Genomic DNA, 24,671 nt, shown 5'->3' with positions numbered 1-24,671 from the left:
TACGCTTGTAAATTACGTCACCGGATCTTTAACTACTCTTAGGTTTTTTCGGTAAAGTCACGTAGGTAAATAATAAATAATAAAAATAATAGAAATAATAATAGAAATAAAATTATGAATCACGACGTTTCGGAGGCAACACAAGTCTCCGTCATCAGGTGGGACCGTCACAGCTAGATTTACTGTATCAAATTTAGACCGGATCTTTAACGTTCCCTGTGAAGCAGATGGCGCGTAGTAATTTACGGTTAACATGCATGGCAGTATTCACCCGGGTGGCCTTCCGGATTCAAACCGTGAACTTCTGCGGCATGTGGCGAATGCGCTCCTGTGGGCCGTGTGTCCGTGCCTCCCTCCCCCGCAGATCATCATCGCGATCGTGATCGCGTGGCTCCTGTGCTATGTGCTCACGGAGACCAACGTGTTCCCCAGCGAGCTGGCGACATACGGATACCACGCACGCACGGACGCACGCGGGGAGGTCATCTCCATCGCGCCCTGGTTCCGCATACCCTATCCCTGTGCGTACCCCTCACACTCTAGATTCCGTACGCACTATGCTATAGAATCACGACATTTTGTGGAGGTACCTTGGTCCAACTGTGGATTGTTCATGGCTGATGATGTGTGTAGCGTGACCGCGCGTTGTGTTCTAAACCCAGCGACCCGAATTCGGCTCCCGTCCACAACCAACATCAGTAATTAATATCTGAACCTGTCCTGTGTCTCCCCTAGGTCGACTCCGCCTTAAATGAGTACCTGGTCCAGTGTGTAAACATCAGCACTGGGGAGAGTTGTGTTTACCACCCCCACGCCTTGCGTGCGACTTGCTCGTCTCGGGCCTTCATTAGGTGCCGCTCACTAACAGCACTCGCTCCTACAGTCCGTTGACGCTACACGGAAGGGGTTCTCTGTGCGTGCAGGCCAGTGGGGGTTGCCCACGGTGACGGCGGCCGGCGTGATCGGCATGATGAGTGCCATGCTCGCCAGCATCGTCGAGTCGATCGGGGACTACTACGCCTGCGCCCGCCTCGCCGGGGCACCGCCACCGCCCATCCACGCCATCAACCGGTGAGCAAGCGCACGACCATCCTCCACCGCGTTCCGCCTCACTCGCTGCCCCCCGCCCCCCTCCCCTCAATGCCGGACTCGCCATCAATCTGCTTGGGGATTCTGCGTCTCTCTGGGTTAAGCTGGGATTAGAGTGCAGGGCATTGTCTGGTCCACACGGGGCTGGCATTAGGAGCTGCTGCTCCGCTAAGTTTGCCTCTGATGTTTTCGGTGTGGTACAGTGTGCCCACGGCTTCAGGTCTCACCGGATACTTTTAGGGTCGCCGGTAGACTGGAGCAGGTGGCAAGTGACCAGTAACCCCACAGCCCACAGCGAGCAGTGTGCTGGATTGTGGTGTGCTGGGTGCTTAAATATTCCAGTTCTACCCCAGACAGACCCGGTTACCTTTAAGCCCTGAGCGTGCGTGACCATGATACATTGCTCCGGTGTTTTCATTCTGCACTTAAGTGTCGAGCGCTAGGACTGGGCGACGCATCCCCCGATGTAGCAGGACACTCATGCAAAGTCTTGAAACAAAGTGAAGCTTTTATGGATAATTAAATCATGTTACAGTATCGTGAACTGTTTAACACGCAGGCTAATAACAACAGTAACAGGTTTTACAGTCACTCGGAGAGCTCAAGTAGCATTGTTTCAGGTCAGACGGCTCAGCAGATGAGCAAACTGTTTGCAATCGGAAGTTCACAAAGTCAACCCCCAACTCCCGGTTGGGGGTTGACTAAGTTGCGTGTCATCCCAACAGTGGTTGTCATGTATGTTGAACTTCTTGCGCGCACCTTCTGTAGTCAACCGTGCTAAATCGCTTTGTATATTTTACATACGATGCTTTAATTTTTTACAGCGAGGGTGAGGTTTACATCTTGGCTGAATCCTTAGCCACAAGACCAGATCGAGAGGTGATCGTGGCCAAAGCCGTCGCTGCTGCCACAACAACTCATTGCCGTTGAACCCTCCTCGCAGCGGCTGCATCTTAGACAGACACGCAGAGAACTCCGAGATTTGCCCTCGTAGTCTCCCACCATTGCCCGCTCGGTCGCCCGATTCGTGGAGACGACTCCAGCAATATCTGTCTCGGCAATCGACCCTCGCGTATCCTCCTGCACGTCCCACTCGGTGCAGCCGCTGTTGTTGAAAAAAATTGGTTTGCCTAGAGTTGAGCATGGGGGGGGAGGGGGGGAGGGGGTTGAGAAGGTCGAGGGTTGATGGTGGCGGCGGTTGAGCGTGGCGGGGGTTGACGTTCCGTGTTTCCTCCATCAGGGGAATCTTCATGGAGGGTCTGGCCTGCATCATCACAGGACTGTTCGGCACAGGGAACGGCTCCACCTCGTCCAGCCCCAACATCGGCGTTCTGGGCATCACCAAGGCATGCTCACCACAACACTCCCACCCCACTCACCGTGACACTCGCCGTAACAATCACCAAGGCATGCTCACCACAACACTCCCACTCCACTCACCGTGACACTCGCCATAACAATCACCAAGGCATGCTCACCACAACACTCCCACTCCACTCACCGTGACACTCACCATAACAATCACCAAGGCATGCTCACCACAACGCTCCCACTCCACTCACCGTGACACTCACCGTAACAATCACCAAGGCATGCTCACCACAACGCTCCCACTCCACTCACCATGACACTAACCATAACAATCACCAAGGCATGCTCACCACAACGCTCCCACTCCACTCACCATGACACTAACCATAACAATCACCAAGGCATGCTCACCACAACGCTCCCACTCCACTCACCGTGACACTCACCGTAACAATCACCAAGGCATGCTCACCACAACACTCCCACTCCACTCACCGTGACACTCACCGTAACAATCACCAAGGCATGCTCACCACAACGCTCCCACTCCACTCACCGTGACACTCACCGTAACAATCACCAAGGCATGCTCACCACAACACTCCCACTCCACTCACCGTGACACTAACCATAACAATCACCAAGGCATGCTCACCACAACACTCCCACTCCACTCACCGTGACACTAACCATAACAATCACCAAGGCATGCTCACCACAACACTCCCACTCCACTCACCGTGACACTAACCATAACAATCACCAAGGCATGCTCACCACAACACTCCCACTCCACTCACCGTGACACTAACCATAACAATCACCAAGGCATGCTCACCACAACACTCCCACTCCACTCACCGTGACACTAACCATAACAATCACCAAGGCATGCTCACCACAACACTCCCACTCCACTCACCGTGACACTAACCATAACAATCACCAAGGCATGCTCACCACAACACTCCCACTCCACTCACCGTGACACTCACCGTAACAATCACCAAGGCATGCTCACCACAACACTCCCACTCCACTCACCGTGACACTCACCGTAACAATCACCAAGGCATGCTCACCACAACACTCCCACTCCACTCACCGTGACACTCACCGTAACAATCACCAAGGCATGCTCACCACAACACTCCCACTCCACTCACCGTGACACTCACCGTAACAATCACCAAGGCATGCTCACCACAACGCTCCCACTCCACTCACCGTGACACTCGCCTTAACAATCACCAAGGCATGCTCACCACAACACTCCCACTCCACTCACCGTGACACTCACCGTAACAATCACCAAGGCATGCTCACCACAACACTCCCACTCCACTCACCGTGACACTCGCCTTAACAATCACCAAGGCATGCTCACCACAACACTCCCACTCCACTCACCGTAACAATCACCATGACATGCTCACCGCAACACTCGCCATGACACACTACCACTACACTCGCCACGACACACTCCAGTGCTCGTTATTTGCTGTCCCATTTACCAGAGCCGGCACCTCGCTATGGGAGTGTGCCTTTCGGGGAAGGACGGAGGGGGGGGGCGTGCAGGGTAAGTCCGTGAGTCCCACTGCCGCGTGTACAAACCGGTGAGCGGTGAGGGCCGGGCGAGTCGATGGCCGGGGACTGTGGGGCCCGTGCTGCGTTGTTGACACCGCTGCTGGCGCGGCGCAGGTTGGGAGCCGCCGTGTGGTGCAGTACGGCGGCGCCATCATGCTGGTGCTGGGCCTCGTCGGCAAGTTCAGCGCCCTCTTCGCTTCGCTGCCGGACCCCATCCTCGGGGCCCTCTTCTGCACTTTATTCGGTAGCGACGCACGCCGTGAACGCACGCCGTGAACGCACGCCCGGCTAGCGCCAGGCCCAACACGGACGCTTAACGCACGGCCACTGACAATGGGCCTAACGTGGACACTTAACACGGGCTACACAGCCAGTTACGCGTGGCCGCTAACCCAGGGGCTAGCACGGATGCTTAATACGGGGGCTAATACGGGGGCTAAGACGGCGGCTAACATGGGGACTAGCGTGGACGTTACAACAGCCACAAACACACGTGGCTGGCATGGCCTCAAACACAGCAGAGCTACTAAGGCAACTGTTAACAGCCACTAACACAACGTGCTTGTGCTGGACATTTGGCGGTTCATTGATGAATGTATATTTCTGCAATCACGGTGCAGTTATCAACTCTAAGGATCTATAATTGATAGGTGTCTACCTTAGTAAAGGTGCAATGAAACCAAACGTAATCGTTGGACTAAACACGACGTGTCGAACTGGGGCTAAAAGACCGGAAGCTGCCTGGCTGCCGTGGGTACGCATCCGCAACACAAGCGCTGTGCGTGTCGGGTTGCGTGTCTGTCCGTTGAAACCGCGTTGTCTGTTGCCAGGGATGATCACCGCTGTGGGCCTCTCCAACCTGCAGTACGTGGACCTCAACTCGTCGCGCAACCTCTTCGTGTTGGGCTTCTCCACCTTCTTCGGCTTGGCGCTGCCCAGCTTCATCAAGGCCCACAAGGACATGGTTCACACCGGTGAGCGGTGCAGCAGCAGCGCCACCACCGTCGGCGTCGAGTCGTTGAAACCTTCATCGCAGCGGCTGCCAGTCACGGGTTTTATGGAATAAGTGGGATTTAAGAAACCTTAGGGAGCTTCTGTGGTGTAACGGTCGACGCACTGGACCTGCACCCCAGAGGTCCATCTCCTGGCGTGGCAGTTAAATAGGGAAAGTTGATCAAATCTCCACACCCCCTCGCCCTCAATCCACCCAGCAGATATATAAACGTGTGTGTGGGTACGCCCAATGTAGACCATTATTACTTTTATTAACTTTAAATTTTATTTTTTAGCTACATGACTTTACCGAAAGAACCTAAGAGTATGAATCCTTGCATTCACGAAAGCTTCAAATCTAAAATTAGACCAAAGGCTCGTCTGCCAGCAGTGGCGTGAACAAGCAAACTGCGGGGCTTCACCTTTAACTCTTTACCTTTGTATCGGACCGTGCGTGTCGGCACAAAGTGTGCGGTCGGCCGCAAGGACCGCGCCAAGCGGGCCCCGTGCCTCCGGCAGAGCCGGCGTGTGCGGCCCGCTGCTCCGGCTACACCACCACGACAGTAACCCAGGCTGAGCCTGCGGCACGCTACCGCGGTGCCACGCTCGCTTGCGTTTGCAACGTTAAGCCTCCGTTCCGCGAACAACGAAGTCGACACCATGAAATAGCTACTACGGAGGGACACAAACCGCCAGACTATAACCGACTGAAACGTGGCATGACTAAGCTGCCATCTGCAGATTATTCTAATCCGACGGCCTACAGGTCCCCGAACGTGCGTGACCGATATTTGCACGCTTCATAACTCGCCGTGCCACCGCAATGGCTGCTCCGACACGCACGTGAGGAGTCGCCAAGTTTGCACCGGCCCTCGAACCGAAGACATTCGAGCATCTGCGCGTCGGAACCACGTCGTGCGGAGAGCGTACACCCGCGCCGCGGTCCACACATCTGGCTCGGGGAACTTCTGCAACCGATGTTCACCCCGGAGTCCAGGCGCATCCTCCCGTGGCCTGCTGCGCGGGGCGTCCCGCGTCTTTACACGACCAAAACAATGCTCGGCAACCGCAGCTTTGCCGTTGCCGGCACCCACTGCGTACTTTTTCTCGTTGAAATGGACTAACGTTGAATACTTTCGTCGTTTGTCCGGCGCCCTTGTGATTGCTTAATGCGCCCCCCTCTCGGAAGCCAAGCAGCCCTTGGATGGGTGGCCACCTTGCTGCACGCCAGGTTGTCTTAGGCAGCTGCAGGGACTGTGGTCAACGTGAGGCGTTGCAAATGTCGTCTTTTTTCCCCGAGCTTGTACGCTCCCAAGTCCATGCCGTCCATCTTGACCAACCCCGCACCGAACGGCATGATGCAATGTGGCCAAACGACCCCTTAGACTCGCATGGCGAGCATAGGCCCTTAACTAGTTTACTTCTTATGTGTTTACACCCTTCAAATGTTACTTGGAAACGTTATTAAGTTGAACGTTGCGCAGAGGTCGGCAAAGCATACAGGGGAATTGTTGAGGGTAATGTGGTGGAGGGGTTTTTTGCCATTTATAGGCAATTCTGGGAATGTTTTGTGGTGACTTGGAGCTGTGGCAATGTGCAATTAGTGTCGGTGCGTGGCAGTGAGTCATTGTCGTATTTGATCATTTACACAGAGCTGCATAGGTGTTGCACTAGAACATGAACACACGACTCCTTGTAAAAAACGATCCGCTTCCTTCAGTGGTCAACTGCAATTAATCCGTGTGTGTAGAGCTTCTTTGGCGTCATGCATAGGCAACCGTGCTAAGTCGGAGGTGTTGGAATTAATGACTTATTATAAAACATAAGTCCTGTACAGGCCCTTTGTCAATCCACTGCTGGATCACGGCCTGACCCACACCGTGTTGGGCCACAGCACAGTGGAGTCGCTGACCATCGGCGAGGTGCAGATATTTTCTCATTACAAAATGGTAAGCACGGTTAATCCGAACCCTGGATAATCCATCCACGCATTATCAAGTGGTGGTGTCTCTAATTAAAAATACCCCAAGAGATCTGTGTGTGTGTGTGCACAGTCCTGCTGGTCTTAACCCACCCATGTCATACTCTTGGCATCACCTCCTCGGGGTTGTGCGCCTGATTGAGTTGGTGTGTCGGGGCGTTGGCAGGCGATTCTGTGCATGTTGCAGTGCGCTGCGCTATGAACCCGGCGACCAGAATTCGATTCCCAGCCATGGCCAACATTGGAGGCGAATATCTGATTTGGTCCTGAGCCTCCCCTAGGTCGACTTGGTGTTGAGAACATGGTATGGTGTGTAGACAAACACTTCTAAAATCGGCCAGAAGTGGTGCTTGCCACGGCACTGTCCCATGTTCGCTTACACCACTTGGCCCGACACGGTTCTCAGGCTACATGGGCGATGTTTGTCTTTGTGGCTTCGGCAGGTGTGGCAGAGATGGACCAGGTGCTGTCAGTTCTGCTCACCACCGAGATGTTCGTGGGAGGCTGCGTGGCCTTCCTGCTTGACAACACCATACCAGGTAGGATGCCACCACGCTCGGTCCATGGAGCTGATTGGCCTTGCTGATGACTGGTACCAGCAGCGTCAAGATCGGCCTCTGTGAAGGAAGTTCATGCAGGATGCTGCTGGGGAGTTGGAGGCGGTCGCCGTTCAGCAACAACAGAGGGCAGAAGAGCGATGCTCACAACAATGAGCGGAGCACCGGGCGGCCAAAATGCAGAAAATTGGCACGGAGGGTAGCACAGTTGGGGCATCTGCCAGTCATCTGTCAGTCAACCCATGAAACCTGGGTCCGTTCCGTGACCTGCCAGCGGCCTTTCGACACTTCACGTGGCCTCAAAGTGCACCTAGCATGGCACAAGCGCCGTGGTGACGTCAAGTGAACGGCGGCGGTTGTTTTGTTGTTGATGTTGGTACTCATGGTGATGACGTGGTGGTGATTTGTGCAGGCACTGTGGAGGAGCGGGGGCTGCTCAAGTGGAAGGCCACGGGCCCCGACACGTCGCTGCCGTCCTCTGTGCACTCCGTGGCGAAGGTTTACGACTTCCCCGTGGGCATGGCCGCAGTTCGGCGCACGCGCTGGCTGCGCTATATCCCCATCTGCCCGACGTTCACTGGCTACGGCTGTGGGTCCCCACGCACGCCATCACCGCCACCCGGGCCCCACGATGACCGGCGCGGCTCCGTCGACGTATAGCCGGCACTGCGTGGCTGTCACCGCGGTTTTACTCGGTTTCCGTACGGCGACATCGCCAATGACGCCCCTTTGTTTTTTAAAAACCTGGGTGCGTCGTCGCGAGCGGGCGGACGGGGAGTGATGACGCAAGGGGCAGATGCGCTGCGGTTGTTGTTGTTGTTGCTGCCGCCCGGTGTGGTGGTGGTGGTGGTGGTGTTGGCAAAAGGAGTGAGTGCGCGATTTAATCGGTTTTCTTTACCACTTGGTGGCATGGGATCCCTCGTGTGACGTGCCTGCTACCGCCCAGCGTCACGTCTGCTCCCTTTGTTGTCGTCTTTAGCGTGTGGCCATTTTAAAAGTGCATTCCGCAATCGCGTCGACAACTCGTCAGCGACTCTGCCGCCTTGTCGGGCTAACGGTGGGCCCATCTTACTCCGCCCTTGACGGGCATTCTGTTGTACCACCGTTGTGTCGCTCGAGCAAGTTCAGGTACACGTATGGGCTTGTGAGCGCCCGATCGGCCACCACACCGAAATGGTGCAGAGTGCACAGGTGCGTGACAGGCAAAAGTATGAGATGTTACATTCCTATCGGTGAAATCATGCCAAACTTAATAATAGTGGATAACAAATGTTGAGTATTTTTTGGTAGAGCGCTGTACACGACTTGCATCTCATCCCAAACATTTTCAAGGGCACCCCTATTGGCAGCTGTCCTTGCGTGGCACAAGGTGACTCGGTTCCTGGCCTGCAGACGGCACGTATTTTATAATCCACACCGCAGTATTAACCAGGGTGGCCTGCCGGATTCGTACCATGAACCCCTGGCAACATGCAGCGAAACAACCCGTCCCTACGAAGGTAGTGATGGAAGGTGATGCTTTTGCACGAAAATTAATTAAGTTAAAATCCAAGTTGTAAATAAAACTGTTCCTAATGATGATATTTGAAAAACACACTTGACCGGCGGCTGTTAAGGCGTTGCGAGTGATCGGTGGTGTTGGCACCACGAGTTCAGTTCCCAAGCCCCACTTGAAGTCCCAGTGCCCACGTGTACATAAGACAGACACTTGACACCTACACACAAACACTTTACATGTGTGTTGCAATACAGTTTACTTAAAATGGATGGACATTATTTCTTTAGGAAAATATACTTGGTGTTTTTTTGCAGTTCTAAAATAAGCTGCTGCGTTTGTATTGAATGGTGAAACAGTGGCACCCGTACTCCGACTCGTGGCTGGAGCAACACCTTAACCATTGAGCCGACAGCACTTTGATCATCTCTCTCTAGGAGGGCATTTCTCTCTCAGCTACTTGCCGTTCTCTCTCCCGTTCAGGTCACACGCACCGGCTTCATTCCACGAGCGTCCTGACAGTCCCGATTAACCCTGCTCCGCTCGCGAGATGCGAAGCGTTTACGCTACCATTATGTAAGCGCAGCGGGATGTAACCTCGGCCGCAGCGATGGTATTAAGCATTCACGCAACAGGGCGAATTAGGTGTCTGCACGTGTCTTCAGTGAAAACGCGCACACAGGCCGTATGTCCCACACTCTCCCACACGAGTTTGAAGATTTGATGAGAATAAAAAGGCCCCTGTGAGTCTAAGGCATTCTACTGTGACGTGGCATCAGCAGACCGTGCCTGACGGTCACTTACAGGGCTTCTCTCCCCCCCCCTCCCTCCTCATGGTAACAAGCGACAGATTCGTGTTGGACGGACGGAGACGCGCGGCCTGGGTCTGTGGGTTGCTTCTTAGAGCACGCAAGTAATCGTGCCGCCCGCTTGATGTAGGCACATTGTTAAGTGACGGCTCTGGCTCCGCATGAGCCAGCTCAAAGCCACGCTTAACTTGAGCTAGCTCTGAGCACGACGCCCAGCCAAGTTGAGGATTTCCATGAGCCGAGCCGAAGCCAAGCCACGGCTGAACCGTTCACATCCTTGAAAGCAACCGAGCGGCTCAATCCCAGGCCGTGCCACGATCGAGGCAGAGCCAGGGCAGAGCCACGACAAATCGTAGGCCTTGGTTACACGCCCTGCGAAATGCTACCGCGCGGATCCTTGATTTTTCTAAAGAATGTTTTAACTTGCTATGACGTGAGCCCGTTGAAGGTCTGGAGTTTGGGCTTGCGGCTGTGTTCATCCCCGACGTTCCATGTGTCCCCATGGTCTTAAACTGCATGAGCACCGAACTACTGCGCAGAAACGAGCAGCGGAATGGCGAGGTTTACATATTTAATCATTATTTATTTTTTTGGTGGGGATTGGCAGGCATCACGCAACATGTTTACAACACCTCAGTATAGAAGCGGAGTCTAATTGCATCTGGATCCGTCCGAGGAAGGCAATCTGGAATTTATATTAATTTTCTACATTTGGTATTCGCGCCATTCTTATAGCGCAGAGCTATAACCCAAGGGTGCTGTGTTTCACAGACGGATATAGCCTGCCAATAGGAAGTCATCTTGATATGCATAACCACAATTGCGTAACTTGTGGGCCATTCTTCTAATCTGGCTAATTTGGACCATGACACACAATGCCATACCCGTTTCGAATGACGTCACATGACTTTTTAACACTGCCGCGGGGAAGCAAACGGAATGACGTCGCATTTAATTGTAAATACTCCCGAAGTAATGGCCAAGGCAGCCTGCTGCATTCAAACCGTGAACTCTCTGCAACCAAACGCCCGGCACACCCCGCATCCACCGGTACCATTCGCTCCCACTCCGGAAAACCGGTCGGCAGGAAATGACAGCCCGAGTAGAATGTTGCAATGAATCGCTGCGTTTCGTTACAGAAAGTGCGAGTTCCATTGTCGTTGTGTATATGAGCGAGTTCCAATGTAATGTTATGAAAGTCGGCGAAGCTTGCACAAATAATTGAGATTTTTTTTAGCGGGATCAGCTTAAATATTTAATTTAATAACGCGTTTTTAAAAGGCATTTCGTATGCAAAATTGTGCACGTATCAATATTTTTTAAAGATTGCTGCCCATTGTGGAACAATGGGTAATGAAGTTGGAAGGTGATAATTACCGTTTATTGTGTGTGTGTGCCACGGTGTGTGCTTCAAGCTATTTCATTCCAAACTACAATCGCCATAGCGTGATATTAATTAATGGAGCACATTTGGTATTCACGCCATTCTAGTGGAAGGCTGTCACAAAGGAAGGTACTGCCGTTTCATTCTGCAGTCGTGTCGTAGTCGGGGCGATATTTGTATGTGTTTGATTCCAATTGTGTAATTTGCAGGGTTTTTTTTTTTATTTTTGGCCAATTTGGACCTAAACACCATCACATAATGGCTTAATCCTAGCAAATGATGTCAAGGGATACAACACCAGCTTGAAGAAAACGGTGCATATTTTACAGTCAATACGCTGGCAGTATTAACCAAGGCGGCCTGCTGGATTTGAACCGCAAACGTCTGCAACAAGCGGTGAATGCGCGGCAACTGGGCTAAGTCACCGCCCCATGATAGGTCACGTGTAAGTCTCGCTACATTTTGCTGTGAAGAGGCTGTTTTGAAACCTTAATAGGTGGATGTTGTTGATAATTCCACGGTTTGTATTTATGCAACTGCTATCCGTGATGGTGCGAATGAATATTCATCAATTGGGTTCAATTGCAGCTGCGTCTCACGTAAATGTCATCCTTTAAAATCGTTTAAACGTGCTGGGGAAAGGTGCAGCCCTGCAGTTGCTTGCTTGCGCTCGTGCTGGCAGAAGGGCCTCTACCCGAGCGAACTCTACGCGCTGTTTGGTCTACATTCCCACCACCACGTCACCTGCTGATCAGACTGTGCTGTACCCATTTATGCTGCTGGGTGGGCAAGAGCCAGGACACTTTGGAAACTTGTTCCCCCATTGTTTTAACTGCCGTGCCAGGAGATGCAATCCATTCAGCTCCCAGTGTTGGAAATGGTCACAAATTGTAGAACTTAATGAATCCCACGAATTTATAGCAAACGATGATGCTGACAGAACCTGTATTTACCACTGAATTAGCATTCGAGTAAAAATGTCACTGGAAGAGGGGGGTGGGGTGCGCTTTTAATTACCTAATTACGGGTGGAACCACAGCGATTAACATTAACTGTGTATCTTTTGGTGAATTCATCAAATGGAGTAAACACCAATGGGGGTGGGGCGGAGGGGTCTCGGTTGTTTTTAATGGTTCTTGTCTCCCCTGCAGCTACGACAGGCACTACCAGTCATCACAGTGCTTGAATAAGATTCTATTCTTGAATTATAACCCTCAAATCGCAACAATATGTATGAACTGCTTTCACGTCGTACGTAGCAAACCGTGCTAGTCAGGTGTGGGAGGACAGAAAACTCAAAGTAAAAAAAAATTGTATCGATGCAGGGTTGAATCTTTTCATGTCTATGGCTGATGCGAGATGCTACACGTGCATTGGAGACTGATCTGCATGAGCACGAAGATTGACATCACCACGCAATGTTTCAGTGATTTCTGACATCACCATGAATCTGTCAGACCGAGGCTTAACATTGCCAATCCTAGGCCCTCTACATCGAAATGTTTCAGTAATGTCAGTGAAACAACAAAATCGTGCCTTGAAAGATGAACTCTTTATTTGGTTTCGGTGCTTCTCGTCACCTGTGTAAGGAGATGACAGTGTTGCCCAGGCCGGCATTCTGTACATTTGGTGTCTGGTTACGAAAGCTGAAACCATCTCCCGCTCTGCATCGTGTTTTTTGCTCTCTTGCCTCCGTTGTTAAATTGTCTTGCCCGTTTTAAACCTAGCGTGCGACACGCGACGCTCGCATGCAGTGAGCTAACCCATCGGCCCCTAGAGTCGTCCCACTTATAGACACCCTGGTGATTATTATCACTCCAATTAGGGATCGTGGCCACATGTCCCAGGGCAGGATGTGGTGGGGGGCGGCGGGGGCGGCGGCTCAATTCGCACGCGGAGCTGGACACACAAGACCCGAGTCGCAAATCCTGCACTCACGGGAATTGGCGATCCCCGCCCTATTCTTTGGGTCTTTCGGTAAAGTCACATAGACAGGTTCAAAGAAAATAACCAAAAACTACGACGTTTCGATCGCAACACAAGCGTTTGTCATTATTTTTTGTTATTTCCTTTGAACCTATCTCCGTGACTTTACCGAAAGACCCAAAGAATATGAATTCCTGCAGTCACGAAAGCTTATCCCACTCTACCCAAAATTCAACTGAAAATTATAATTGTTAGCAAAGGCTGAGTGTTGTCATTCCAGAGATGAGTAAAGAGACGGCTATGATTTGCACCTCTCTGTTATGTATTTGTGTTCGTCTTCTCTGGCCTTGCATGGCAAACGGCCAGAGCGTAGGAGGAGAGACATTAAAATGACACCGTGTGTCAATCTGTGTAAAAGCAAGTGCAGTGGACTTTCGATAATTATCGATGTGCGGTTTCTCCGATTTGCGATTAACTGCGCACCTGAGATTGATATAAATTAATAACTCGTGGGTTCTCGCTAAAGCCCAAATAATCTAAAAACAGTTCTAGTTATTCTTGGAAATGTTTATTACAAGTCACGTTCTTAAACCGAACAAATGTGCTCCAGTGAATCGGAAATCCACGTGATCGCCACTACAGTACAGGAGTTGCATATCTTTACAAATGGGGCGGAGTTTGATTGACTTTGATGGGCGTGGCTCTGTTATCCACTTAGTGGGCTGAGTCTTCTGCGCGGGAGCAGTGTCGTGTCATCACCGAGCGAGCGCATCGATCGATTTAATAAAACAGGATCAATACATTCTTTCCTACAAATGTTTGTTTTGGTAATTAATAAACTCCACTTTCTTAATTTAAACAGAATTGATACCTGTATTGATGGTTTTAGCCATAGATATCCGCAAAAAAAATTATATTTTTGGATTATCCGTGGCCATCCTGCCCGGATAATCGAGAGTACTGTATGTGGCTTTTCGTGCATGAGCCCAGAGCAAGCAATGGTTTCACCAGAGATAGCAAAACCTTGTAGCTATATCCAGTGTTTCATGCACATTGTAAAATCCAATTGCCATGACATTTTAAAAACGGTTATCGCAAGCAGAACTCAAATCTATCTCTGAAGGTTTTCAATTACTCATTGCCAAGCTTGCCACACAGCTGGCATTGACAAGCAGAGGTGGACCCCAAAAATGTGTTGTTTATTTACATTTCACAAGAGTAAATGCATTGAAATTTTAATTTTTAATTCAGGGCCCTATTTGAAAGGTTTGAGATTTTGGGCTGCCGCCCCTCCTCCCCTGGGACGTTTCTCGAGCAGGCACTGCCAATGAGGTGGTGAATGTCTGTTGTGCATACAGCTTGCGGCGCATGTTTAGTCTCGGGGCTGGTTCTGGGGGTTCCCAATTGTCGTCCGCGCTTGTCAATTCCCGGTCAGAAACGTCGGGACGCTGAGAGAACAACTGAAAGGTGTTTCACTGAACTCGAGACCAGAGCGAATGTTTTCAGGTTCTCAGCGTGAGCACGTGTTGGGCAGCAGAAGAAGGTTTCGGTGACATCCTTTGTTGTACTGTACTGCTATGCTTTCTCGCATCTTTGCTCCCTCGAAAAAGTCTCGTGGCTTGCAAAACACCTTGGAGGCCCTCAATCAGCAGTCTATATTTTGTTTAAGTTTATTTATAATTCACAATAGATTTTTGGGGTTACAACATGCAATGATCCGGCAAAATGTTTGCAGTGAAACCCTTCCCCATCCGACATGGGTTGTGAAAACTACATGTGAAGTTAATTTAGAATAAAGGATGCACTATGTGTGTTCAGAAGAGTGGAGCTGCTGCATCCTACTGTGGTAATTGGAAACCCAGCGAGTCACGCAGACTGCACGGCGGTTTTAAATGTAGTTGCCAGTCCTGAAATTGTTCTGTACCACAAACGTGACTTTCCAAAACACTAATTCCATGCCCTAATATTTTTTTGTTACAATACAGCCTTTGCGTTCATTGAAGATTTGTTACTATGTTTTATCATCATCGTTTTCGTTTACTTGTTTTAAATTGCGAACTTGTGTTTTGAAATTCCAGTCAGCAGTGACGGGTTCGAATCATCCCGTGCGTGAGGCTGCGCGCACGCTTTGTGTTGACGGAGGGGTGGAATAACGACCCCAGTGTTTTAGAAGGCAACACAACCTCAGCCTCCCGACCCACTTGGCATCAAGTCCAGCGGGCCCGTGCGATCGACGAGCAGAGTGGGCACCACCCTCCTGCTTCGCTCTGTGGAATCCGATGTCGGTGGAAGCGTCTTGCAGATTCACGCACAAACTGCGTCCGGGTCTGTCCCAGACACCGATTTACAACGTCGTTAAATCATAAAAGGAACACGGTCATACGCGCCTTTAGATCGATCTACCTCTATAATATAATAATAAGCGAACAAATAAACTTTGAAATAAATGGGGACTTATCCTGGTTAAGAATGTAAATGAGTAAAAAAAAAGTTGATCAAATTTCAACAAATAGTGACTTGAAAAACAGGAACAGCAACATGTAAAAACATCAACAATTGATGGAAATATTACCGCCATCGATTGTGGTACTGGTTTTAAATTTTAAAGGTTTTTTTTTCCTTCCTATAAACAAAACTTCCAAGTTGTTGTATTGGCATCTCATGATTACACAGATTGACAGGATAACATGGCTGTGTCTTGAAGAGGTTTCTAACCACCCGCTCTCCCCTTACCCAACTCAGCCCCTGGCTGGCAGCCGGCATTCGTTTACAGCAAGTGCCGGGTTTTGTTTATTCGTCGAGCCAAGTTTGCCATGTAAATCGGATTACACGGGGGGGGTGAAAGTTAAACATGTAACCCATACCTGTCAACCCCTTATCAGTGCCCTACCTTATTACAGACCAATTCAGACATTATTGGTTTCACCCCGTGCCCTTATACATCTCAACGTTCATCCTACAAAGTCCCATCACAAGGGAGAAACACAAATAGACAAAACGTGTTTTTGCCCGAACTGCAACGGCTGTAGGCTGTATGGACCTGACAACTCAATTTCCCTGTACACGAATACGGGTAAACTGTATGGGTTGGCAGGCATGGTAATCATATTACACGGGGTTACTTTTAACTTTAAAATCGGATTACACCGAGATTATATTTTACATACAACCAGATTCCACTTGGTGGTTACGTGTAAACATGTCTGTCACATCGCGTGGCGTTACATTTTAACCTGTCAATCGGATTCCACAGAGGGTCACGGCCTATCCACGGAGTTGCTTGACCAGGTCACTGCCGCTCGTTGTGTTCGTCCTGCAGTATTACTGCCGTGTGTGTGGGTGGGCGCGTGACACAGTGATTTCTCGTGGTGCGTATAGGGGGGCTTGCTGTTGATTTATTGTCGTGATTGTTATTTTTCTTATAATTTGATAACTAGCATGACAGATAAGACCGTTGCCGTGACTACAGCGCACGGAGTTATGGCATGCACTAATGTACCGGGAGTATTTGCACTACCGCCTTAAATACAATGCTATATACGTGCATACATTACAACAGCAACAATTACAACGCTACTATAGACACAAATACAACTCTTACTATGTTGCCCTGAGGGATTCTGGTGGTCGTCTAAACTCTACCCCACCGCCTACTGACCCCCCCCCCTTCCTGCCACAACCTCCACCACCACCACCCAACCACCACCCAACCACCACCATCACCACCACCACCACTACCCAACCACCAGCACTACCCAGAGCAGGCCACAAAGAGGAGGCGGGGCCTAAAGGGAAAGGTGTCGATGGGGAGAGAGGAAGGGGGTGGGGCTCGATTCGGCAGAGAGGGGGGGGGGCTACAGAGGAATGAGGCGGGGGTCTACGGAAGTTGAACGTCCCTAATAATAGAGAGTTTTGTTGGGGTTAGATCGCGAAAATATAAAGATGTGTCGTTTAACCCGCCACCACCCGACACAGCTAACCAGTAAGGGTTGTCACGTAAACAGAACGTGGCAATTCGTCACTAGTACAGCACTAGTGTATAGTGTAGTGTATAGTAGTGTATTGTATAGTGTAGTGTATAGTGTAGTGTATAGTGTAGTGTATAGTGTAGTGTATAATCGTGTATAGTGTAGTGTGTAGTGTATAGTAGTGTATAGTGTAGTGTATAGTGTAGTGTATAGTAGTGTATAGTGTAGTGTATAGTAGTGTATAGTGTAGTGTATAGTAGTGTATAGTGTAGTATACTAGTACAGCACACCAGTGTGTTGGAGAGCCAAGCCACAACATTTACAATCTGAGTACGACGTTTCGCCAGTAATTACAACTGGCTTCATCAGGCGACAGCCAGATTTGGTGGCGGGTTTAACAACACATTTGTATAATTACGCAATCCAACCCAAAAAAACCCTCTTATGGATGATATTGATCGCGAAAGCCTACGTGTTTAGATTGAGCGTCCCTGTTGGTTAAAAGTAATCAACACGAGCGAGTACTTGCCACATCAATACCTTTCGTGCCACCAGATGTGGCCACAGGAGAACTAGCTTGTATATACACATGCATACAATGCCATGTGCAAAGACAAAGATGCCTCCGTGTAGCATTGGACAGACTGTTGGGCAAGTGCTGTTAGCGAGTGGCACCTATGAAGGCCGACACGGCACACGAGGGGGTTGGGTAGCCACCAGCACCACGCGCGGCCGCCTTTGTCTCCCCATAACGAGTGTGTACATACACGTGGGTGGTGACACATGCAAGCGAGCGTGCGAGTGCCACTGGCCAGAGCCACACGCACGGTTTGTTAATCCAGTCTCGACAACTCCCCATTTATCACGACCGTGCACCGAATGTGAAAATCCGCAAACCAAAACCGAGGGGTTACGACCGCGTGGCCGACTGTGGCGCCTTCGAGGCAGGCAGACTGCTCGGGGCTTGACGCGTCGTGTGGTCGGAGCAGCGGTCGCGTCTGCTTTGCTCGTTGGCGTTTTCGCCGAACTGTGTTTGGTTTAGTGTGGTCAGGATGATTGGGTGGAAGGGGGTTTCTGGTTGATAGGTGTTCGGGCAAGACTAAGGTGCGGATGCGTTCCATGACGTCACGTTGTTGTCAGAAACTTCGTTACCAGAGGTGGCTAGGACAGAGGAGGGGGATAGGGATGCCTTCAAGGACTTCAGAGAAAGGGTGTGGGGGGGTAACTAATAGGAAAACATCAAAGAGGCTCGGTGCCTTCTGCGTCATCAGTGCATGGCCGAGTGGATGTGACGCCGCGTCATATAGACCACCCAAACACTCAACAGTTTCTCAATAACACTGCTTCGTGAGCATACGACTTCAGTAGCACTAAGGCCACTCGATTTCTGGAGCAAAGTATGTTTATCTTGTCCGCTTGGTTTAAAATGATATTTAAGGTGGACTGCGTTGATCCAAACGAACCACGCAGTTTCACCTTTCTTCTCTCCCGCCTCTACCCTCCTTTATGATCCGCATGTTCGCTCCCAGAGAGATAGATCTGCACTGGATGATCATTTGGATGACAAAGGGTGGTAATAAAACATTAGTATCACTGCAAAACACGCGACAACTCTTTACCAGCACGCGGGGATTAAGCAATGGCGAGCGAGAGAAGACCGCGGGTCAGGCCGAGTGAGGGATACTGCCGATAGGCCGCTGGTCATTCACTGTGTCACGAGACTTTTTTTTGTCCCTGTGTAGTAAGTGTTGTTTCCTATTTGCCTATGCCTCAAAAGTACAATAAAGTGGCTTTTATTATTCCCCACAAACTTTGCTTTTGTGACCCGGACACAAAAGCAAAGTTAATAATCTACTCCACTAATACGCTGTGTAACACATTTATTTATGTTTTGTTCCTGTGTAGTAAGTGTTATTTCCTAATTGCTTATGCCTCAAAAGTACAGGAAATGTCTATGATTCCCCCACAAACTTTGCTTTTGTGACCAGGACAGTGATATTTCGAAATGTACCTATTTTCAATGAGAACACGTGGTGTGCATTAGTGTCATTCCTTCACGTAAAGTCCTGGTCACAAAAGCAAAGCTTGTGGTGAATAATAGACATTTCTAAAAATACTTTTGAGGCATAAGCAATTAGAAAATAACACTACCCAGGGACAACAATCGTGTTACATCGTGTGATATACAGGAAACAAACTCCGCTCGGTCATGTATACAGGGCACATGCAGCGTGAACAAAAATTCGACCTTTAAAAAAAATCGCTTTGCATACATTCTCAAGTTATTTAAGTTCGTCGATTTTTGTTGTTGTTGTTGTGGCAAAACTACCGCGGCGAGGAGGCCCCTCCGTGGTCGACTCTCGTTATGAAGGAGCTTCCTCGGTTCCCAGAAGCTTCGCTAGCCGGGGTGTTGCTGCACTCGGCTAGTCAGGACTATCGCTGTAGCATCACATGTGGGTTTGCGTCTGGTCGGCTGGAGCAGCGTCTACGACGGCTGTCCGCTTGATGGCTTTGGGCAGGCCCAGCCCAGTGTCTCGCGGGTGAGGGTGGTGGAGCTCATTGTGGTGAGCGCTTGGACTCGACTATCGTGGTGGTTACGTTTTGAGTCGGGCCGGTGGGTCTGGATGTCTCGTGCGGTTGGTGCGAGTGCGCTCGCTTGACTCAAGTGCTCTGCATCCGCGACGATTGCAACGTGCGGTCTCTTCACTGCGCGTGTCGCTTTTCCCGTCTTGGTGTTCAACAATACCCAGCGTCGCCCGTGTCCAAGGTTCAGGCGGTTGGCTCGCCCGACACTCGCCCGACAAGTCCGCTTGGGTTGACCGTCACGCCCCGCCGCGCCCCGTTACTGCGTGACGCGTCCTGCGGAGTTAGACCTTCGCAGGGGCCAAAGCTTCTGTTTAATCTGAGCGGAATGCACGGGAGACGCTGCCTGGCTGTCACATGCAGGTCGCGCTCGAGTGTGCCCTGATGGCAAGTTTAGGCAAATGGACTCGCCGCTCACCCACACTGCAGGTCGCACCGCTCACCCACGCCGCTCACCCACGCCGCTCACCCACGCCGCTCACCCACACCACTCACCCACGCCGCTCACCCACACTGCAGGTCGCACCGCTCACCCACGCCGCTCACCCACACCGCTCACCCACACCGCTCACCCACGCCGCTCACCCACGCCGCTCACCCACGCCGCTCACCCACGCCGTTCACCCACACCGCTCACCCACACCGCTCACCCACACTGCAGGTCGCACCGCTCACCCACGCCGCTCACCCACGCCGCTCACCCACACCGCTCACCCACGCCGCTCACCCACGCCGCTCACCCACGCCGCTCACCCACGCCGCTCACCCACACTGCAGGTCGCACCGCTCACCCACGCCGCTCACCCACGCCGCTCACCCACACCGCTCACCCACGCCGCTCACCCACGCCGCTCACCCACGCCGCTCACCCACGCCGCTCACCCACACCACTCACCCACACCGCTCACCCACACTGCAGGTCGCACCGCTCACCCACGCCGCTCACCCACGCCGCTCACCCACGCCGCTCACCCACGCCGCTCACCCACGCCGCTCACCCACACCGCTCACCCACACTGCAGGTCGCACCGCGTCTTCTGCTCCACTTGGGAATTCCTTCCCGTCGTCTCTTCCCCCAAGCTCTCACTGTCACCTTTCAAAAAAAAAGACGTCAACTTTCATCGACTACAACTTTGACAGTGCTGTCTGTTGCTGGACATTGATGTCTTGGGGCCTTTGGGACTGTGCTCATCAATTGTGTAAAAGGGGAAAAAACTAATTTAACCGTGGTAATGGCAGTGGAGGAGGGACGATGGGGGTGCCTGCCCCCCCCTGACAGCCCCAAAATCCAATTAATTTAATATTCAACAGTGGCGGAGAGGTGGCCTGGATAAAACAATAGTACGGATAGTACAGACCACGAGTTACTTCGGGTGTCAGCATGTGTCTCGGTTACCCGCGTCGAGTGCGAGTCAAGATATAGGCTTCGTCTAAGTTGCTGTTGCATCTTCAAGTAAAAATGTGTGCGCGGTCATGTGGACAGAGTTAGCTACAACAGGATGGCTGCGGAGACACTCAATGAGTTAGAGTTCATCTTGGTGAGAGGTGATCACGAGGGGTGCCGCTGATGCCACCACCACCGCCCTCGGTGTTGACAGCGCGCGGTGAATGGGCATCCGGTCCAATGCGCAGAGCAAACACTGCGGCAGCCCACGCTGACGGTATCGATGGTGGTTGTCTGCTGTGTTGGACAATGCATGTGAAGGGCTGTGTGGAAATCATTCCTACCGCCAAGCTTTAATATTGGCCAGGGCACTGCGAACGGGGGAATGGGGCGCCCTTAAAACAGACACAGAGTGTGACAGACACACAGACACAGAGAGTGACCGACAGACACAGTGTGACACACACAGACACCAATTGTGGCAGACACAGACAGACACAGAGTGTCACAGACAGACACAGATAGAAAAGGGGCAGGTACAGACAGCCAGGGGGGGGGGGGGCGACATGCAGAGAGAGAGAGAGACGCAGACATGGAGACTGACACACAAATGGAACTACGAAAACAAACAACATTGACGACAACCGAGACGGAGAGACGCCGATCATGTCGGGAGCCCTAACACACGGATGGGAGGGTGGGGGGGTCACGACCAGCGCATTCACCATTTCAGTATTCAACAACTAAGGTTACCAGCGACGATGAGAGCCACTGTCGGTTTTTTATTAGGTAGCCATGTGCGTCCCATACGGCAATGAAGAGTACACGAGGCGCGTGGTTGATGAAGACCAGGGGGGTGTGGAAGCTATTAGCTCACCCAGGAGCAAATATGACTTCTACATAACTAAGACGGTCCAAGCACACATTAGCCAGCATTAAACATTGATCGTGCTCGGACTACTTGAAACACAATGAGCGTGCTAAAATGATAAACAGTGTTGCAAGGTGAAACAAAAAACATGTTGCCCTCCAGTACCCGATTAGTGCGCCCGAGATGCTTTGCAGCGGCGAATACATATTGTTTGTATCGGGGGGGGGGGGGGGGTCGTTGCGAAGTGGCTAGCCTCGTTTTACCGCGCGGCCACGTGTAGGGACGCCTCTTTAAACTCTCCCGCTGCCTTTCACGGCAGACGAGACGCAGGCGAGGAATTTCGCAGTGGATTTATTCTCGAGGAGAATGTATTTTTGCACCGTTGTCTGGCGTGACATGTACAGTATATAGTGTGTGTGTGTGCACAGACACACACGGTCGCGTGTAATTAAGAGGTTTTGTCGGACTGGGAGTTGTGGCTAAGGGGGGCTTAGAAGGAGACCACGCTTTGAACATATCCTAATTCTCCCTACCAGGGCAGTGTGACGGGATCGCATTGGAACTGGCAGGAATGTGATTCGGTTTGATTTTCGTCGACAGGTTTAGCTGCATCGTCGATAAATGTCACCTTTTTGAGTAAAGAGCCTCGTATGGTGATAATATATATATAGCTGCAGTAGATTATGCGCACAATTAAAAACGTGTAAATGCGAGTTTATATTTGGTGATGGCTATGGTTGGAAGAGATCTGTGTGTGTGTTGTGTGTGCATGCTTGTGGGACCGCCGTTTCGCAATGCCAACAGCATCCATAATAATGGGGTTTTTTTGGTGAGATTTAACCCAAAACACCTCTCTAACCCCATAAACCCCCCTCTATCATGGATGATCTTGGTCGCGAAAACCGACGCGTTAAACTGCCAACATCATCCGCCGTCAGCGTCAACTCGGCTACCCCGGCGGACGGGCGACCAAAACCCGGATGATACCCAGACATTCGTAAACACGGGTTCATTACCGACTCGTGTAGGACTGTAGTAGTAACAATAATCGTGGTTTATTTATAAAGCGCCCTTAAACAATCGCTCTCAGGGCGCTGTGCACGCAAAGGCGGAAACAGTTCAGCATCAACCCAGGAATGAAGAAGTTCGAAAGACGTTTGAACATTAACTCGAGAGAGAGAAAGCCATTTTAGACGGATACGCTTGTGGTCGAGATGTGAAGACGTTCGAGTTTATCGGAAGTCCCCTGACCTCGAAAGGCCAACGAGTTCCAGAGTTGAGCTCCCGCAATTGCAAAAGGCGCTGTCACCACCCCCCAGGTGTGTAGCCCACACCGTGGGACAGTGACCAGTGCACAGTCGGAGGATCTTGATTATCTTGATGGAATATATGGCTGAAGGAGGTCATGCATGTGGGGAGGAATGGGTCAAGATGTGGCACGTGTCATCCGGTTTTAATTGTTAATGACGAACCTATTGCAGTCGTCAAAACCGCAAACGCGAGCAACGCTGTGGCCTTAATGGGGAACAAATGCAGGCGACACGTTTCGGGCAATGGCAATAAGCGTGTCATGAAGGTCATTGCCGTGATCGTCGCCTCCGACCATCACATTGTTTTCCTTTGAAGCAGTGTCGAGTTGTTGTTTGTGCAGCGCTGGCAACGCAGCAGCAGCAGCGCCACCAAGTGGACCTCTCACGCGGGAACTCACGCGGCCCGCGACTATCCTGGAGTTGTTTGTGTTCGCGAGCACGGTCAGTCCGCAGCCAGGGATTGTGCGCTCAAGGAGAATCGAGAGTTAACCGCGACTTCTGTATATATGCGAGTACACTAAGAACGCGCGGTGTGTGTTGTGTTGTTTATTTTCCCAATGTTGGTTTCAGAATTGTAAATTACAATACGCGGGAGGGGTCGGCCAAGCCACAGCCGACCCATACGACGTACAAGTCTTGCGAATTTAAAAACAAAACATTCAACTCAAGCCGTGTCGATGCATGATGTGGACGCATTGCCGAGGGCAGCATGCAGGGTGGTGGGGGGGGGACGTTGACGTGCCAAGGGAGCGATGCGTTTGAGTTGACGAGCGAGAGAGCCGGACTAGGAGACTGCCTGCAGTTGAGAACTCGTGGAACCACGTTGCAATCTCGACGAAATGTTCATTTTCGTCTCCGTCACCCACCGGTGGGGTTCAGGCCACGCTCCGTTTTCGTCCAGTTTGCAAACTCGGTTCGCGAGGGTCTACGCTTGTGTTTATTTATCTGCGCATGGTTGTTCTAAACACACTTCGAACACTTTGTTTTACCCGAAAGCGGTCGTTTATCGATGGTTAATAGCGTCTCTTTATTTTGTTATGTAGAAAATTGTGCATCTCTCTATAAAGATATCTGTCCGTATGATTCGTGTGCGGCTGCTCCTGACTGTGTGGGCCATTCTCCGTTGACGTCGTTACGTACAACGTTGGTGACTTGCTGGATGAGGGCCTCCCTGCCACGACACTCGTCGTCGGCTTGCCCATCATACTTCACCATGCCGGTCATTGCTGGTTTGGTGAAGGCGGAGAGAAAAGACGTGGAGGCAGAGCGCAGTACAATGGATGTTGCCGCACGACCTTCGAGATGCCCCGGTGTGAGCACCGCAGCACAATCCCACTGTGCACGGCCTCATTTTCGTGGCCAAAATAAATAAGCAAGACCTCCATGTGTCCCTCCAACCAAAACATTGAAGGATTTTTTTATT

At 51.1% G+C, this 24,671-nt stretch overlaps 1 protein-coding gene across 4 annotated transcripts in view; it reads left to right on the top strand.

Moving 5' to 3' along the window:
- Window positions 1–24,329, top strand: part of LOC144732175 (solute carrier family 23 member 1-like) — a 55,356-nt gene extending 31,027 nt beyond the window's left edge. For all 4 annotated transcript variants that reach the window (XM_078613522.1, XM_078613524.1, XM_078613523.1 and 1 more), the window contains exons 11-17: window positions 365–521; window positions 924–1,071; window positions 2,330–2,435; window positions 4,102–4,231; window positions 4,818–4,961; window positions 7,405–7,500; window positions 7,931–24,329. In XM_078613522.1, coding sequence (XP_078469648.1) covers window positions 365–521; window positions 924–1,071; window positions 2,330–2,435; window positions 4,102–4,231; window positions 4,818–4,961; window positions 7,405–7,500; window positions 7,931–8,178 — 1,029 coding nt within the window. In that variant the 3' untranslated portion in view covers window positions 8,179–24,329. The remainder of the gene's footprint in view (window positions 1–364; window positions 522–923; window positions 1,072–2,329; window positions 2,436–4,101; window positions 4,232–4,817; window positions 4,962–7,404; window positions 7,501–7,930) is intronic.
- Window positions 24,330–24,671: the final 342 nt, after the last annotated feature.

This window comes from Lampetra planeri, chromosome 41, assembly GCF_965212315.1.
Source record: "Lampetra planeri chromosome 41, kcLamPlan1.2.h2, whole genome shotgun sequence".
In the NCBI taxonomy this organism is placed as follows: domain Eukaryota; kingdom Metazoa; phylum Chordata; class Hyperoartia; order Petromyzontiformes; family Petromyzontidae; genus Lampetra; species Lampetra planeri.
The sequence above is the reverse complement of the archived record's forward strand: the minus strand, read 5'-3'. Positions and strand labels throughout refer to the sequence as shown.